The 17,744-nt window shown below is 36.5% G+C and overlaps 2 protein-coding genes across 9 annotated transcripts in view; one reads left to right on the top strand and one right to left on the bottom strand.

The window, feature by feature from the left end:
* The window catches only part of CENPP (centromere protein P), a 169,264-nt gene that overhangs the window by 32,309 nt on the left and 119,211 nt on the right, over window positions 1-17,744 (top strand). The gene's annotated exons all lie outside the window — the stretch shown is intronic.
* OMD (osteomodulin) lies at window positions 10,833-12,961 on the bottom strand. Its single transcript, XM_009513609.2, has 2 exons — window positions 12,028-12,961; window positions 10,833-11,152 (listed from the first exon to the last, which is right to left on the bottom strand). The coding sequence occupies exons 1-2, from the start codon at window positions 12,959-12,961 to the stop codon at window positions 10,833-10,835; spliced, it is 1,254 nt and encodes a 417-aa protein (XP_009511904.1).

The following is a 17,744-nucleotide window of genomic DNA, read 5'->3' as shown; positions in this document are numbered from 1 at the left end:
GTTGCTAAGGTGTTTTCTGCTGCAGTACTTCAAGTTGGAAGTACTGGGTGTGATAGAAAGGGTGTATTTGCTGAGGAAGGGACAAAAAAGTTGCAGTGTCAATTCCATCTTACCACCCCTCATGGTTTCATGCATGTTTCAGGAGTAATGACCGGCTCTGCTTTGTACATACCTCTTTCCAGCTGCTGCTGCCCCGTCAAACATCTATGTTAAGATTTCACCTGGCTCTGGGGCATCCAAGTTTTTCCAATGCTTGAATATAATCAAAGGATAAATGTTCTAAGGGAAAAGTATTAACTATTTAAGCTGGAAGCATGATATAAAATATTAAATATGTTCTCATGAAAATTTATTTTCAGTAAAGAAATCCTAGATTTCAGTCATGTAAATGGAATATCTTGAATAGCTTAGTTTTTTCCTTATATATGACAATTTTTAAAAATTAGGGACAATTATTGGGTAAATGAGGCCTTGAAAATTAAGGAAGCCTTCAAGTGAGAAAGCTCTTACTTTGATCTGCAAGAGAAGAGGCTCTGTAATGTTAAACTTTATAACAGCTTCTGGAGAAAACGTCTGTGTTCATCAGGGTCACAAGATTTCAGTGGTATGCTTACCACAAAAATGTTGTGTACTCACTGTTATTATCTAAGCACTTGGAAGAAATTTGTGAATGCTTACTTAGAAATACATTTGAAGAGTGATATGTTAAATAATTATTTTGGAATGATGCCATCAAGGTTTACCTACAGGGTAGTTTTACTGTCACTTTAAACTGTCCTGGCCTGTATTTTGTCTGCTTGTCATCCCTTGTGCCAGGAAGAAAAAAAATTAGTAACAAATAATTTAATATAAAAATTCTTTATGTGCTGGTATATTCATAGCAGCACAAGAAATGGGGTGGCACAACTAGTTGCAAACAAGGATGGGTAGTATTGCTTCTTTTGAGAACAGTGCTGTTTTATTGTTCAAAATGGCTTGAAACAACCACAATGTCCAAGTCTTCTGAAATCAAAAGTGTGGTTCTTATGTATTGGCAATAGGGAAGTTAACAGGAAGTATTCACCCTGGCAAGTGAAAGTGCTTTTTAGGCATTGTTAGTTTTTAGAGGGTTGATATATAGGCACCTGTTTCTTAGACTCTCGATAGAAGGATCTATGTACTCAGAAGGTGGTTTCTTTTCTGAAAACCTGAACAAGCTCAATTATTAACTAATTGGGCTCCAGTTTTTAAAGAAGGCCTTTATAATGTGTTTATGGTATGCTTTCTGATTTGTCAGGTGTGCCTTTTTTTACCCATGATATCTCATTTTCACTTGTGGGACTGACTTTCCCACAAGATAATTTCACTTAAAATGTTAGGCATTTTAAATGGCTATTTTACTAATTGTGTTGAAATAGAATCCTGGCTTAAATTTGAACAGTAGTAATTTCCCTACAGTTTTGTGAGAATATGAATTGTAGCTGAAAGTGTTCAGCTCAGTCTATTTATCTTGTATTTGAAGTGGCCTCACATATTCTGCCCTGCTCATAGCTTTAGTATCACTTGTTCATTTCTGTTCTCACCTTTCTATTAATGCTTCAAAAGGCAGATCAAAAAAGGAACCAAAGTTTTTCATAAAACTAATCACTCAGGTACATACTGCAAAGCAGTTCTTATCCACTTCTCATAGGTGCTAGCATGTTAATTACCTTTTTACCATGTTGATGTTTAATGCTTAGTACAAAAATAATAGGAGAGCACTTTTCTGTACTTTTAGCATTGCTTTTATATGCTGCGTTGTGTTTTATAATGGAACTGAAGGCTGGTTGCTGATAATTCTCAGTGTTGGGCACTTATATTTCATTTTTGGTAAACCCCTGCAAGGCACTGAAGAACTGATTGACCTGGTTGGAAATTACTTCTCTAGAGTGCCTGTAGGAATTATGTGGAAGCATGGACTGTCATTGCCTGTATAGAGACTTGATTGTCAATGGAACGCAGAATACTAGCAGGATTGGGGAAGGGGTGGGGTGGGGAAGGGCCTTATCTCTGGGGTGCATGCATTAATGGGGCTATGAGGCAGCACTAGAGAGAGTGCAGTAAGGTTGCTATCAAGTTATTCCTATGAAAAAAAAGAAAACTGAGATTTCAAAAAAATTTTAAATACTAAGGTTTGTTCTATTTTTAGGCAAAGAGAATACATTTTTGCAGCTGCTTAAAAACAGTGTCTTTCATCTTGTATCATAGTCGCTAAAGGACAATATTGGCACGTTCTTCAGTTTCAGGGTTTTGTTTTTTCAGTGTTCTTGGAAGAAAGAAAATATGGATTATGGCTTAGCTTCCTCATGCCTGATGAACATTGGGAATCACTTATACAGAATGTTCAAAAATCAGTGTCTTCTCTTGGGTAGAAATCTATCTGTGACAGAACAAGATGGGGACAAATTAGGAAAGCTTTAAAAGACTTCAGGACATTTATAGACCTAGACACAATGCTGAATTTTCTTTTGTATGTTATTTTTTTTCTCTGTGTAGAACATAACATGTTCAATATTCCTTAGCATATCTGTTGTTTGAAGTGTGATTAAACACTTCACAATGTTGACCAGCTGCTCTGAATTAGAATAAGTAAAATAGAAAAGGTTTTATAGAATAAAAGGTAGTTATTGTACCAGCCTGATAACATGTGCAAAATAATCTGCAAGAAGTGAAACATAGACTTACAGTTATAGAACAAAGGCATGAAGTGATGTTAAAGCTGAAGTCTGTGTCTGTGGTTTTTATTTTCTTCTTTTTTTTAAACCGGAAATAAATAACTTAAGTATTCTGGATTGTTCTCTACATCATTTTCTTTTTCTAAAATACAGGCTTTTTCTGCTTGACTGTGTGTGGCCTGATTAATTTTACCTTCTAAAATTACATTTCTCTCTTTGATGGTGCAGCTGCACGTTTTGACTATGTGTATGTGTGATATGGAACTTCTCTGACTCCTGCATTCCCCTCTGCTTTTTGTTGAGATCCTGATACAGGAGTGTGAAAATAGTTTTAAGGCAGTTTAATATCTGTGCTTATGCTGGGGCTGCATTCATTCTGGGAACAAAAAGAGAGGAACCTTTTGGGTACCCAAAAGGGAAGAAGCAGTCTCCTGGTTTGTTTGTGAGCAGTGCACAGAAATTGCATTGAAAGTGATACGGTAGGAGAGTGTTTGTGTCATATTAAGCAAAGTATATTTAAATTCAGCATCCTTGATAAGTGGAGGAGGGTTCGGAGGTAGTATTAAATGTAAAAAAAAAGGTCATTAAGTTTTACAGAGAAGGATTAGAACATTCCTGAAGACTCAGAATGACCAAAAAAGTACCAGAGATTAAACAGTTATACATAAGTACCTCCAGTATTTTTATGAAAAGTTGCAACTATTTCCAAGGCTAAGTGAATTAGATTAAGTTTAGGTCACTGTTAGAGCCACCAGCTGAAAAATGATCTACTGATTGTATGAACATTGTTCCATATGTTTCTGATTTATAATCAGAATTTTTTAAAGCTGAAGAAATTACCTTTATTCCTTGCATTTCTGGAAAAAGAGACTCCTTGTATCAGTTACTGTGAATAAAGCACATTTTAAAAATGACACACAGTAGTAAATAGAAATTAAACTACAGTTAACAAATACAAATGGTAACTGGAGTAATAATACTTCCTGCTATTTACTCAGACCCCTCTGAAGGTATGCTGGCCTGAACTTTGCCTATATATCACCAGTTATATCCTGAATCAAAGCCAACCTGCCTCAATTTATTAAAATTGCTTCAAATTCCTTCCTGAATTGGTATTACTTCATTATAATTTTAACATCATCTGCTGAGAGTCATTACTATGTCTACAGGGATGCTAGAGTCAGGGCTCCAAGATTCATTGGCCTTAAGTGTTTTGTTTCTATGTTCCAGTTATCTGTTCCTTATGTTACTCATAGCATCTACTTTACTCTCTGTGATTATGGCTAGTCGTCATATTTATCTATATGTTCCATATGTTGTGCTTTATAATAGGGGGAAGGCTGGTATTTTTTTCTCTGTAGATGAACTGATGCAATGAATTATGAGATTAAGGTATTGTATATTTTCCTTTTAAATTAATTAGGTTGTCAAAAGTATAAATTTTGGACAAAATAACTTAAAACATTATATGATAAAGGTGTATATTTGTTGACTTCCAGAATTTCCAACTGTGTATACACAATTTGGTTTAGAGCTGGAAAGTTCGTACTCTTGCATTAGTATTGGAAAATGACTGTGAAATCTTTTTTGTGTATAATTTTTTTTGTTAAAAAATAGCATGTACTTGTGTTTTTCAGTAGGAAATTCCTATGTTTATTGCTTGTAATGGTCAAGTTGGGAAATGAAGGAAATGGATTCATATTTTAAAAGTGGAACAGGGATATGTTAAAAGAAGTCAGAAAACTCGAAATGTAAAATATCTGTTTTCTACTAAGGAGTTTTTCCTAATCTATGTAACTTTTATTAGCAAAATACTGAAGTATCTCAAAATCTAAGCCTTATAAGTATTAAATACCACCACCAACAAAAATTGGAAAAAGGCAAAATATACTCCCACTGTTTTGAAGCTGAAGGAAGAAATGTAGTCAGGTGGATCAAACTATTGTTATTTCTCTTTGATTATTTTGATGTTTACAATAGCCTCTTGTGGTATAGATTTTTTTTTGGGGGGAGGAGGGAATTCTGTTTCAGTTTTTTCTAGTTTTGAGCACTTCGATTTTGTGGATTAAAGTTTACTCATAACTGTTTTCCAGAAATCTGTGAAGCTTTTCCCCTGTAGGTGTACATGGGTATCAAGATGTTCTACAGTGCTGTATTCCAACCTTTCTAACTATTATGTACTCTGGATAATGCTGATAATCCTTACCTTAGCGTTCAAGAAGGTTCCATCCTTGTTTACACAGTTAAGACTTGAAAAACATGTTTTTTCAGAATAGTTTGTCCAAAGCTGAAAGCAGAACTGAGATTTCATTTTTCTCAGTTGTTGTGTTTCTGGTTATGTTTCTGTTACTGTTTTAATTAGGATCAGGAGTGCATTTTTTAAGCTAATCTCCTGTTAACACCAAATTTTACTGCACCTTGATTCACATCACAGTGCTCTTTGAAGTATGTAGACTACTCTTTTTGTAGGTAACAAACCAGAAGATGTATGTATTCAGGGGTGCACCTGATGTGCTGCAGCTGCTAAAGGATTTTAATTAGCGGCTGGGGCTAGTCTGAAGTAAAGCTCCTCTCCCTCAAAAAAGAGTGATCCATGGCCTCATCACAAGTGTTTTGCTCTACTGACCCACCCTAGTGCTTCACATTAATTGCTAATACAGACAGTGTCATAAACCAGATCAGGCTTTGTGTCTGTATTTACTGACTGCTGTAAACGAACTAATTAAGCTGTTTGATACTTGTTAGGTTTTGCTGTTACTGATAAAATAAATAGCATTTTAATACATCTTTATGAATCTATTTTCTGAAAATGAATGCCAGAGCAAATGTGAGGAAAATATGTTTTGAGACCAAATTCTATGTGGTTATATAGTGGTATAATTTGATTTGTACAGAACTGCACACTTACATGACTAGGCTACTTTGTGTACCTGAATCAGTAAGGGTGTTTGCTATAGAACACTGCAACATGAAGTATTGTAGACATGCAGTTCCCAAATTTAATGAGCTAGAATATTCTTTGGCGTATAACTGTAGTTGGTAATGCTTAACAAAAAAAAGTTTAAAATTCAACTATATCAAAGCAATAAGCATTTATTAATAAACAGCAACACCAACATGTTACCATAGTCCAGGATAGTAAGACCATAGAACTGGGTGTGGAACTCAAAGTAAAGGTTAGTTTACAATATCCTGTCTCCAACTATGGCCATAAGCAAGGGCTTTGGAAGACTGAGAATAGGACAAACAAGCATGTATGATTCTTGTCTCTCGTCTCCAAATGTTCTTCCATTCTCCAGCTAGTTCCAGCTCAGCGCTCTTGTACCTGTGGTGCTTTCTGTTTAGCAACCTATAATGGATCTCTTCCAAGAAATACAATTAGTTATCGAGTCTTCCCTTGAAACCACATATAAAATTGCTGCTGCATCCACTGTGTTTTCAGGCATGCAGTCTGATGGGCTGACTACTCAGTACTTACAAACTGCTGTTTGTCTAGTTTGTACCTGTACATATTAGCTTCATTTGATGACTCCTTGCTCTTCTACTAGAGCAGCTGATCACAGAATGGTAGGGGTTGGAAGGAACCTCTGGAGATCATCTTGTCCAACCCCCCTGCTTGAACAGGCACACCTAGAGCAGGGGGCACAGGAACACATCCAGGTGGGTTTCGAATGTCTCCAGGGAAGGAGACTCCACAACCTCTGTGGGCAGCCCGTTCCACTGCTCTGTCACCCTCACAGGAAAGAAGTTTTTCCTCATGTTTAGGTGAAACTTCCTGTATTCCAGCTTGTCCTGTCTTTAGGCACTACTGAAAAGAGTCCAGTCCCATCCTCTTGATACTCACTCTTCAGATATTTATTAGCATGGATAAGGTCGCCCCTCAGTCTCTTCTCCAGGCTAGACAAACCCAGCCTTTCCTCATAAGACAGATGCTCCAGTCCCCTGATTATCTTGATAGCTCTCTGCTGGACTTGCTCAAGCAGTTCCACATCCTTCTTAAACTGGGGGGCCCAGGACCCATGCTGTCTATGCAACTTATAATTTTGTGGGTATTACCTGTATCTCCCCTTAGCCATCTCTTTTCTGAACTAGTGAGTTTTAGCCTACTCCTTGTTGCTTATATAGAAGCCACTCCTTACCTTGGGACCATATTACCTTTCTCTGATCCTTTTCTGATTATGCTGAATGTAGAGATTATAGCTACCTGAAGGGCTCAGAAATAAATACTGTGTTTAATGCATGGGTGAGCCACAGATTTATAGCAGCATCACGATGTCTCTTTTCTATTTCTCTTTAGTTACTCTCTATATTTGAGTTTCTTTTTTAATGCTACTCTAAAGTCTTTTTTTTTTAAAGAATAGCATTATATTTGCTACATGTAGGATATTTTCCCATGAAAAGTGAGTTATGATGGTTCTGCTTGTAACACAGTTCTTGTGTTCCATCTGAATGAGTTTAATGTAGTGAGAGCTCTAAAGTTTTCAATAATTATCAGTTTGACTTATATTTAAACTTTAAGAAATGTATATAACTAGTTTCGACAATGGCAATATCTTCAATTCTACTTTACAGCTAAGCTTTGCTTCATAAATGTTTTCAAAAAGCAGAAAGTTTGTGATAAAATATAAAATACTATATTTGAAGTATTCATTTTTAAAGCTGAGCAGGCCTTTCAAAAATGATTGTATTAATTTAGATTTGCATTTGTGCACTGTTCTCTTATACTTAAACTCTGAAATAGATGGAAAGTAATAAAGGTTCCCTAAGGTTAATATACTATACTGGATGTTCACAAGTCCATGGGGCCAGATGGGATCTACCCGAGGATACTGAGGGAGTTGGCAGAGGAGCTTGCCAAGCCACTGTCCATCATTTATCAGCAGTCCTGGTCAACCGGGGAGGTCCCAGATGACTGGAAACTAGCAAATGTGATGCCCCTCTACAAGAAGGGTGGGAAGGAGGATCTGCGGAACTACAGGCCTGTCAGCCTGACCTCGGTGCCAGGAAAGGTCATGGAGGAGCTCATCTTGAATGCCATTATGCAGCACATGTGGGACAACCAGGGGATTGGGCTCAGCCAGCATGGGTTTATGAAAGGGAGGTCCTGCCTCACGATAGTGGTCTCCTTCTATGATAAGGTGACCCACTTAGTGGATGAGGGGAAGGCTGTGGACATTGTCTACTTGGACTATAGTAAGGCCTTTGACACCACCTCCCACAGCATTCTCCTGGAGAAGCTGGCTGCTCACGGCTTGGACAAGTGCGCTCTGTGCTGGGTTAAAAACTGGCTGGACGGCCAAGCCCAGAGAGTAGTAGTGAATGGAGTCAAATCCAGTTGGCGGCCAGTCACAAGTGGTGTTCCCCAGGGCTCAGTGTTGGGGCCAGTCCTGTTCAACATCTTCATTGATGATCTGGATGAGGGGATTGAGCGTACCCTCAGTAAGTTTCCAGATGACACCAAGCTGGGTAGAAGTGTCAATCTGCTGGAGGGAAAAAAGGCCTTACAGAGGGACCTGGACAGGCTGGATCATTGGGCTGGAGCCAACGGTGTGAGATTCAACGACGCTAAGTGCCAGGTCCTGCACTTGGGTCACAACAACCCCATGCAATGCTACAGGCTTGTGGAGGAGTGGCTGGAGAGCTGCCTGGAGGAAAAGGACCTGGGGGTGTTGGTTGACAGCTGGCTGAACATGAGCCGGCATTGTGCTCAGGCAGCCAAGAAGGCCAATGGCATCCTGGCTTGTATCAGGAATAGTGTGGCCAGCGGGAACAGTGAGGTGATAGTCCCCCTGTACTCGGCACTGGTGAGGCCGCACCTTGAGTACTGTGTTCAGTTTTGGGCCCCTCACTACAAGGAGGACATTGAGGTGCTGGAGCGTGTCCAGAGAAGGGCAACAAAACTGGTGAAGGGTCTGGAGAACAAGTCTTATGAGGAGCGGCTGAGGGAGCTGGGGTTGTTTAGTCTGAAGAAGAGGAGGCTGAGGGGAGACCTTATTGCTCTCTACAACTACCTGAAAGGAGGTTGTAGCGAGGCAGGGGTTGGTCTCTTCTCCCTAGTAACAAGCGATAGGACGTGAGGTAATGGCCTCAAGCTGTGCGAGGGGAAGTTTATGTTGGACATTAGGAAAAACTTCTTCACCGAAAGGGTTGTCAAACATTGGAACAGGGTGCCCAGGGAAGTGGTTGAGTCTCCGTCCCTGGAGGTATTTAAAAGAAGGGTAGATGTGGTGCCTGAGGATATGGTTTAGTGGTGGACTTGGCAGTGATAGGTTAGCGGTTGGACTCGATGATCTGAAGGGTCTTTTCCAACCTTAATGATTCTATGATTCTATATTGATAAAACTATAAAGTAATAGATATTTATCTTTAAATTTATGTATATATAATGTGCATATGTTTGTGATAAGAGTATAGTATACATAAAGTATTGAATGTATACATATATTTCTCCTTCATGAAGCCAGAGGTACTTGAGGTTGATAAAAGTTAATAACTTTTTTCTTAAAAAAGAAGATAAATTCTGCTGTGCTATAAATTTGTGAGGGGACCATAAAATATTTTGCCATGAATATTATATCAGAAAGTAGATATGAAAAAGGGGAAGGAGGAAAGAATAGAATTTCTTCAGTTAGTTGACCTAAGACCCACAACTGAAGAAAGATACAATAATTTCTGTATCCACAAATTTTTACAACCAGTTGTTCTTAAGGGTTATCTTTATGGCCTTATGAGGAAATTCTTTTAATTAAAAAATAGTATCATTATGTTTTTTCCATTTTTGTTAAAATTCTAGTCTTTGCGTCAGAAGCCAGAATATACTAAGATGGGCTTCAAAAAATAACTGAGGTTGTAAGAGAAAAAACCAAACCTGTCTGACACATTTTAGAAATTCTAATACAAATTTGCTCAAATAATTTTTATATAGCCTTTTAGTTTTCCACACTTAAAGTATAATGTAAAATTGGTAGTATGATATACGGTTATATTTTTGGCATTAATTGGTTTTTGCTGTTGAAAATGGTGATTCTTCCTCACTGCTAACAAAGATTTACAGAAAAAAGTGCTGAAAAATAAAACAAAAGCAGTAAAGTGCCCTATAATACTATCTTGCTCTGTAGTGGATCTGTTTCTAGGCATAAGACATAATAAAAAACTTTGCATAGCTTAAATAGTAGATAGTACTTTTCTTTAGATTGCTTAAAGCAATTTTTGTTCTACTTTAAAGCAAAATAAGCTAACTGGTGTTAGCTATGCAGAGGAATAGTCTAAATGAATAATTTAAAAAACCTGCAATGCTACTATTTGTACCTGTTTTACTTGATGAACAATTCTAATAGGAAGATTACATTACATTTTTAGGTGCCTTCTAAAGTAGTATAGACTAAAGCACAGGTAGAATGTAGATGCTAATGGTTCAGTTGTATTAATGCACATCCTTTTTCCATGGACCCTAAGACTTTTGACAAAAGGTAGTTTATTGCCTATATTGCTAATCATCTAAAATCTCCTTTGACAGAGGTACAAGCTGAGAAGTGAGTATTATAATACACCTTGTCAGGACACTGCAAACATAGTAAGGAAGACTTGAAACTCATAATTTGTGATTTTCCTGTCCAATTAGAAATACTAAGAAGAAAGATCTGTCTTTCTGGAAGATGTGGAGGAACCTTGTGGAAGTATTTTTGTGATCTTACCCTCCTATTCTTTTCTCTAGTGTGTCTATTTTCTACTGCTGTCAGTAGCAGGGTGTATAGCTGTATGGGTTTTTGGCCTCATCCACTTGTTCCTATTGATCATGACATTGATCTGTGTTTTAGTCATTTTTGCAGGTTGAATCACTTTAGAACATAGGTGCTTTTTGAGGTCAATTTTCTTCAACTTAGGCTGCCCACCTGAGGTGGGTGGACATCATTGACCCAGGTTATATATATGAGTGCTATCTAATGCTGAGATGAGTGAGCTTTGTTCCTAGTATTATGTTTTTTACTACATCAATAATAAACGTTTACCTACACTGAAATCCTGTCTGCACTTTATAGGTGTATCTTAAATATCCCAAACGATTCAACTATTCTAAAATGGATTAGAATCCCCCACAACTAAGTAAGTTTCCATGTATACTCATTAACAATGATTGCTTCACTGAAAGTAAGGATGGAAGTAGCTGTCTTCTGCTTCATGATCTTCTTCAGTTTCATGATCATGTGTTTCATGATTGTCCCTTGCTTCATCATATTCTTCTGCTGTTAAAAATCGTCGAAACACTGGTATTCTTAGCTGCGTTGACTTGTTGGCATTAACATTTTGATCACCGTAATAAATGGTTCGAATGTGAGGGAAGCAAAAGAATGCATATGTGCTTATTGGAATTGTAAGCTTATTTTTGTCCGCCCGTATATAGGTTAATTGGTTGGTGTTCATTGGATCAATAGATGGACACATCAAAGTAACATTTATGACTGTAAGAGAGAGAGAAATATTAATTATTATACAGAGAAGTTATATTTAAGACCTATTGTGAAAGTTAAATGTTTTGAAATTTGAAATGGAAAATATTTTTGCTGTGCACAGCATTAATATAATCCTTCCCTGTGTTTTAAATCTGTTTTGTACGTGACTGTAACAACAATTTTGAGCTTTGTGAAGTATAAGGTTGTAGAGTAAACAAAAAATAAATATGGCTACCATACAATTTGTAATTACTATTTTATGTGAACGGAACATTTTCATAAATCCTTTTCTCTGTATGTTTTTATCAATCGCCTAATCAGAAGCAATTTTCAAAAAGGTTTTAGCTTGTTATATGAAAAATTGGTATTGAATTTTACAAAAAATTGCAAATTTGGGATAAGGTGCAAAAATAAAATCTTTTCTAATTTCACTGGTTTGGTCTCAACTAAGGATATGTTTATACTGCATCTTGAAGAAAATGGGGTGATATTCTTTCTGTACCGTAACCTGATCAAAAGCTACATAGCTGCATTTGCTCCTGAGAAGTGGCATGTATGAGCTCTGGGTCAGTGCCACGTGAACAGGTTAGTTAAGAACACTAATGGCTTAAGCTCACCTCTCTGCTAAGGACATCAGAGTATCTCTTGAACAACATGTAAATTTGGATGACTGCTGGATTCTATGCTTGGTTTATACATAATCTAAGAAGCTGTAAGGTGGCAGGTCCTCGAAACCAAGGATGCAAAAAAAGAGATGTTTCTGATAGGTGTAGGCTAAAAGTTCTTAATTTTGGATGGAAAATAAGATGAATTGTCCCCCACCCACAACCAACACCAAAATCTAAGGGTTTTTTGCTTTTAAAGAATTACAGCCATCAACATACTTTCAATGTCATTGTCTTCAATATACAAATGCTGCAAACTTCTTGGAATATAGAATACTTGTTTCAATTTGTTATGCCCAAGATTAAGTTCTAGAAGGTTAGGTAGATTAAAGGTGTTGTGTGGAATGTTCTGCAGGTTATTGTGGGACATTCTTAGAGCAATGAGTTTTGGAAGTCTCTTGAAATAGTTTTCTGGAATATAAGAAATTGAGTTATTTTCAAGAGAGAGATACATAAGTGATGATGGTAGTTCAGGAGGCATAGTCAGTAATTTGTTGTTGCATAAATTGAGCTGCATTAAATTTTTCATGGTTGAAAAGGGTTTTCCTTTGAGTACCGAGTCGTCAAGAAAGTTATTGCAAAGGTCAAGCATAGTTATGTTAGGTAATCCTTCCATTGCATTTCCAGATAACTGAGAAATCTTATTGAAACCAAGGAGGAGTTTCTCTAGAGAGCTGGGGAGTGGGAATGGAAATTCTTCTAATTCATTATGTTGTAAATGAAGTTGCACTAGGCTTGAAAGTTTGGCAAAAACACCATGGTCAATCATATGAGATTTAATTTTGTTGCGGCTGAAGTTAATTTCCCTTAAGAAGGTAACATTAGTGAATGGTCCTGTAGGCACAGCTTCAATATAATTGTTTTGCAGATAAAGTTGTTGGACGTGACTAGGTATATTTGGTATTGTCTTAAGTTCACGATGATCACAGTACATTGATAATGGAAAAGCTGGTGGACAAAAGCATTCTCTGGCACACTCAACTGGAAAAGGAAAGTGGGGCACTTCAGCTTGTGTATTTGAATTAAAATAATACGGTTGTTGGTGATCTGGCTCCTCATTATATTCGTCCTCAAAATCATAGTCTTCATATTGACAAAAGACCATAGCAGACCACAGGAGGTGAATGATTGATAGCTGGCTCAGAATCCCCATAATTAAACTTGTATCTTGTATCCTGTTGATGAGGAAGAAAAATAAGTTTATTAAATAGTCATAAAATAAATCACATAAATTTCAGCTTTAAGAAGCAGCAATATAAGATAGAATAATGGGTTGGGTTTTTTGCAACGTTGTCAGTAACATTATTAGCAACACCAAGTTTTAATCTGTATCTTCCAAGAGAACAGCCATAAAGAAATACACCATCCTTGAAGTAAAGATAAGCTTTCTTGTCTGACTTAAGACGAAGAACAGCTTTCTACCTGTTACTGTAGCTGTGCCTATTACTGAAGGGTACCATAACAGTCGGGAGTAGAAAAAAAATCCCAGTCTTCATTCCTTTCTCACTTTAATTTATTACAGAGAAGTTGCAAAAGGAATCTGTGTAAAAAGTGGTATAGTTCAGGGTTTCTGTTGGACATTTGAGATGTTGCATTTTTTCCAGTGTAATGGGTTAAGTATCAGCCTTACAAGTTAGTTTTAAATGAGTAATGTTTCTTCCTCAGACCTTTGGAAACACATAGCTGGCCTTATTAAACTCTGTCAAGGTGAAAACTTTTTTTGCAAATGTGTTAGTTATTCTGTCTATGAACTTGCACTGCACACGTGATGCATGGTCAATATCATAGAATCATAGAAGTCTTATTTGTAAGGGACTTTTGGTGATCATGTAGTCCAGCCTGGTGCTCTTGGAAGCTCTACCTATAGATTAGCTCAGCCTAGACTTTGTCTGGGTGAGCCTTGAAAAATTTTCAAGTGTGGAATTCCAGCATCTCTCTAAATAACCCAAGTTAATGTTGTACTACACTCCTCGTGAAGAAATTTGCTAGTCTTACTTAGCATCCAAGCCATGGCTTATGTCTGTAGTCCTTGCTTTTAAAGTTATTTTTGTCGAAGATATACATTGTCAGCTAAGGTGAGGTATTTGCAGGGTTGTTCCTTTAAATAGAACAGTGGGAAAGATTATTTTTACTGTATTCTATGTAAAATAGAAATTTACATGACATTGGTGATTGTATGTTCTGTGGCATTTTGTTTTATTCTAGTATTTTCTGCAAAACATGGCTGACAGTAGAATGCATTAGCGATGACAAAAAATTTTTTCTGTTCCTGTCAATTAAATAAAATACAATTCAACCACTGTGTACCTCACATTATGTAAAATTTTCCTTGGTAAAAAGCTTTATAGCTTTCCTGTGCTTCTGTAATCGTATGTTCTTTATAGACTTAAACTAATTAACCTTCCAAGCACCTTTCTGATGTGAAGTACTGATGTTGTGAAAAACAAGTAATTTTGCATGTCAAATTTCTGGTTCTCAAAGCCAGGCTAACATTTTAGAGCACTTAATAGGGTTCCTCTGACTACATAATTTGGTAGAATTAGAGTTGTGAATCATGCCAAGCTGTTCAACCTAGACAACAGATGAGTCGAAATGTAACATTGCAGGTCAAAGTGCGTAAATAATTAAAAAAATTTAAGAGACTTTGCTTAAATACAGTGTGGGAACCCTGAGGCAGAGGAAAGCAGATATTCTCAGGGTTTTTTTAGAATGTCATTCATGTTTCTTCTTCAGGGGACCCTCTTTGTTTTCTTGATGCTCTTAATATTTTTTTACCAAACAATTAATTGGTAACAAAGGAGATAAGATTTACAGATGCTAATTTCCTAGGCTTCATAGTGGTGATTAATTCCTAATGCATGAAGTATTCTACAAATTGAATGAGAGAGAGAATCCTAAGGAAAAAAAAAAAGTAGTAACAATCATGGAATTTAATACATCCTCATAATCCTCCTGTGTTGACCACAGCCCGTGTGTGACAATGACTAGGTGAAATAATTTGTGGTATTGTCTAACTCTCATTTTAACTTTGTATCATTTGTATTTGAATGCTCCTTTAATCAAGTTTCATAACTGATTAAAATCTTAAACAGGTTTGGATGGAGTCAGTTGTTTAGAACCCCACTGTAGATGGGTCCTCAGCAAAGCCAGAGTGTCCATATCCTTATAGCATCATCAGGTGTCTGAGCTAATCTAAGTAAATGGAAGAAATATGTCTACACAGAGAGCATATGTCTATACTCTACAAGCATTGTGTAAATGTACTATGCTGATAAACTTTGCAGGCCCTTGCTGGGTTGAGAAGCAATACTGTGATCCAGGAGGAATTAACTGGTTTTCAGATTTCAGGCAGTGTATATTGAAAGAATACCTTATTACCATACTTGTAGTCAGAGCTGGCAGTGTCTACCTACATAAAATCTGTCTCTAAATTCTGTTACTTGATTCTGCCTTTTTGTGAACACATTCTTATACAATCTATTGTATTATACAATCTATTTCGTGTTCTTTGTTTCCTTTTGATTCCCATTCCTCCCTCTCAGTTTCAGTCCAGAACTTTAGCTTCACCTTCTAGTTCTATTCTCTCAGCACTTCTACTAGGTGTCACAAAATTTCCAATTAATAATTGTGGTTCACAGTGCCACAATAGTCCCTAGAAACCAGGAGGAACAACTCAGGAAAGTCCTGCTCAGTATGAGGAAAAAGCTTACTTAGGCCTTCATGCAATTGATCCACTTGCCAGGTGGACAGGTAGAGTGCTATCATAACTTCAAATGGAATGATAAGTAATAGGTACCAAAATCTCTTGCTGATTTTATGGAGAGAGAGGAGCTGGTATTTTGGGGGACTTTTCTTATACCTTGGCTGTAGTTGAGTGCATTTTTGGTAGAAATGTAGCTGTCCTACCAGGCTTGCAGGTGATGTCTTAAAGCGGAGATGCGGAGATAGAAATATTTAATGAAGAAGTCTTAGTAAGAACTTAACTAGCTTTAAAACAATGAATCACGTTAGGTGAAACTTGATAATGGGGGAAGCAAGGTGTATGCACAAAATATGATAAACTGCATATTTACAAAGTTGAAAGAAAACAGGAAATCTTAAAAGCATGATTCTCTACCATCTGTAATAAACTCAAGGCTTAGTTAACTGTATTTGTAAGCAGTTTACTAGCTGAAAGCTAAAAATTAAATAACATGCATGAATCAGTCTTAACTGTAAAAATAAGACAATCTGTTTTTATTCCTGCTTACTGAGAAAACTTACTCTTTGGAGGTCTGTGAAGCTCAAGTTGTAGATGGCAGCAAGTTATTGTGCTGGTGAAATCATCTGAGAAATAGTCTAACACAGCTGGAGGAACAAAAGATCTCTCTAAGCCATATTTTGTGGTGAGCTGCCTTGTGGGAAGGCAAAGCAAAATAATAGCCTTAGCCTCTCTTCTGATTTGCCAGTTAAAAAAAAAAAGTTTCTGTGCCACATCATCAGTTACTGTAGATGCTGTGTTAAAATAACTCCTTTTGTTAAAATCACTTCAGAATTATTTGCAAGATTCTTTCAGTGTTACCAGTTCCCATTAAAAGAAAAAAAAATCGAAGGAGTAAGACTTCAGAAAATATTTCAGAGGTCGTTATTTCATAGTGCAGTTTTAACTACAGTGACTCAGTTATGCAAAGGATTTGTTCTCTGGAGGATAAAGTTAAGAAACAGTAAAAAATTAACCTTATCAAGATTGAGGGAAAACATGGGCTATAGAAAAGGTCTTATGAACATACTCTTCTTCCCTCCACAATCCATTTTTCCTGTTTCCTTTCTGCAAAGTAGTTGTTCTATACTGTGCTCTTGGTATGATGGTATGCTTCTCAGTATTGCTTTGAAGTTGTAGTTCAGGATTCACAGTAAGTTTCCAACGTGTTTTTGCTAAGTTGTATAGAAAGAGCATAAATCTTCAAATGAAAAAGACAAATATGACATGAGGCATACGCCATTTTACTGAAAATATTTTTCATAGCTTTTAGGAGGGAGAAAAAAAGGCATGGTTATCTGCTTTTGCTGCTATATGGTACTTAACTGTGAAATACGCAATATGGAGAAAGGACAATTTTTTTTTTGTTGAAGTGAGAGTGTGTTCTGGATCCTTTGTAGGATTTATCAAAAGCATTTAATTATGCTTTTGGTTTGGTGAAAGAATTACATTAATTCAAAATCTATTCACAAGGAAGAATCTGGTTCTTAAAAAAGCATAAGTTCATAAAGGTATCATATTTGAGAAAATAATGCAACAGTGAGGTTTTTAGTTTTTTTTTCCTTTGAGTTTCCTGAAGCTGAAGATTTGCTTGACCTTTTCAAGTTTCCTCTGTAACATTCAGGACAAGAACATTGTTTAAGGAGATAAATTGTGCATGATTCTAGTATTTGGGATATAAAGAAAAGCACTAGAAGCCATGAGCAAAAAGTAATATTGTAGGAATTGGCAACACTAGAACTAAAATAAAACAGTACTGTATTCAGGTAGATAATACAGAATATAAGGGAGACATCGAAGGAGTAAAATTGAAACTACATAATCGTTATTAACAGTACTGTAAATAGTTGAATAGCTACATTTTACCACTAAACCGAAATAATACTAAACCGAAAAGTAATTGATCTTTAAAATAATTAGAATACATACATAATAATGAATGAAGAAAATCCCACCAAGTTTGTTATGCCAGTTAGTAAAATGATATTTGCTGCTACAAAGTTTGTGGGTTTTTTTAAAGCACAAGACAAAGGATATGGTGCAAATTTTTTGAAGCTCCGTTATATTAACAGTTCTAAATGAAGTAAATGCAAAAATTAAAATTATTTTATCTAAAGATAAAAATTGGACCAAATTGGAATTTTAATTTCATACCTGATTTTTTCTATTTTTTTCAACTACAGATTGTGTCCCAAAT

This window comes from Phalacrocorax carbo, chromosome 6 (assembly GCF_963921805.1).
Source record: "Phalacrocorax carbo chromosome 6, bPhaCar2.1, whole genome shotgun sequence".
Classification (NCBI taxonomy): domain Eukaryota; kingdom Metazoa; phylum Chordata; class Aves; order Suliformes; family Phalacrocoracidae; genus Phalacrocorax; species Phalacrocorax carbo.
This window is presented reverse-complemented; position numbering and strand designations above follow the sequence as displayed.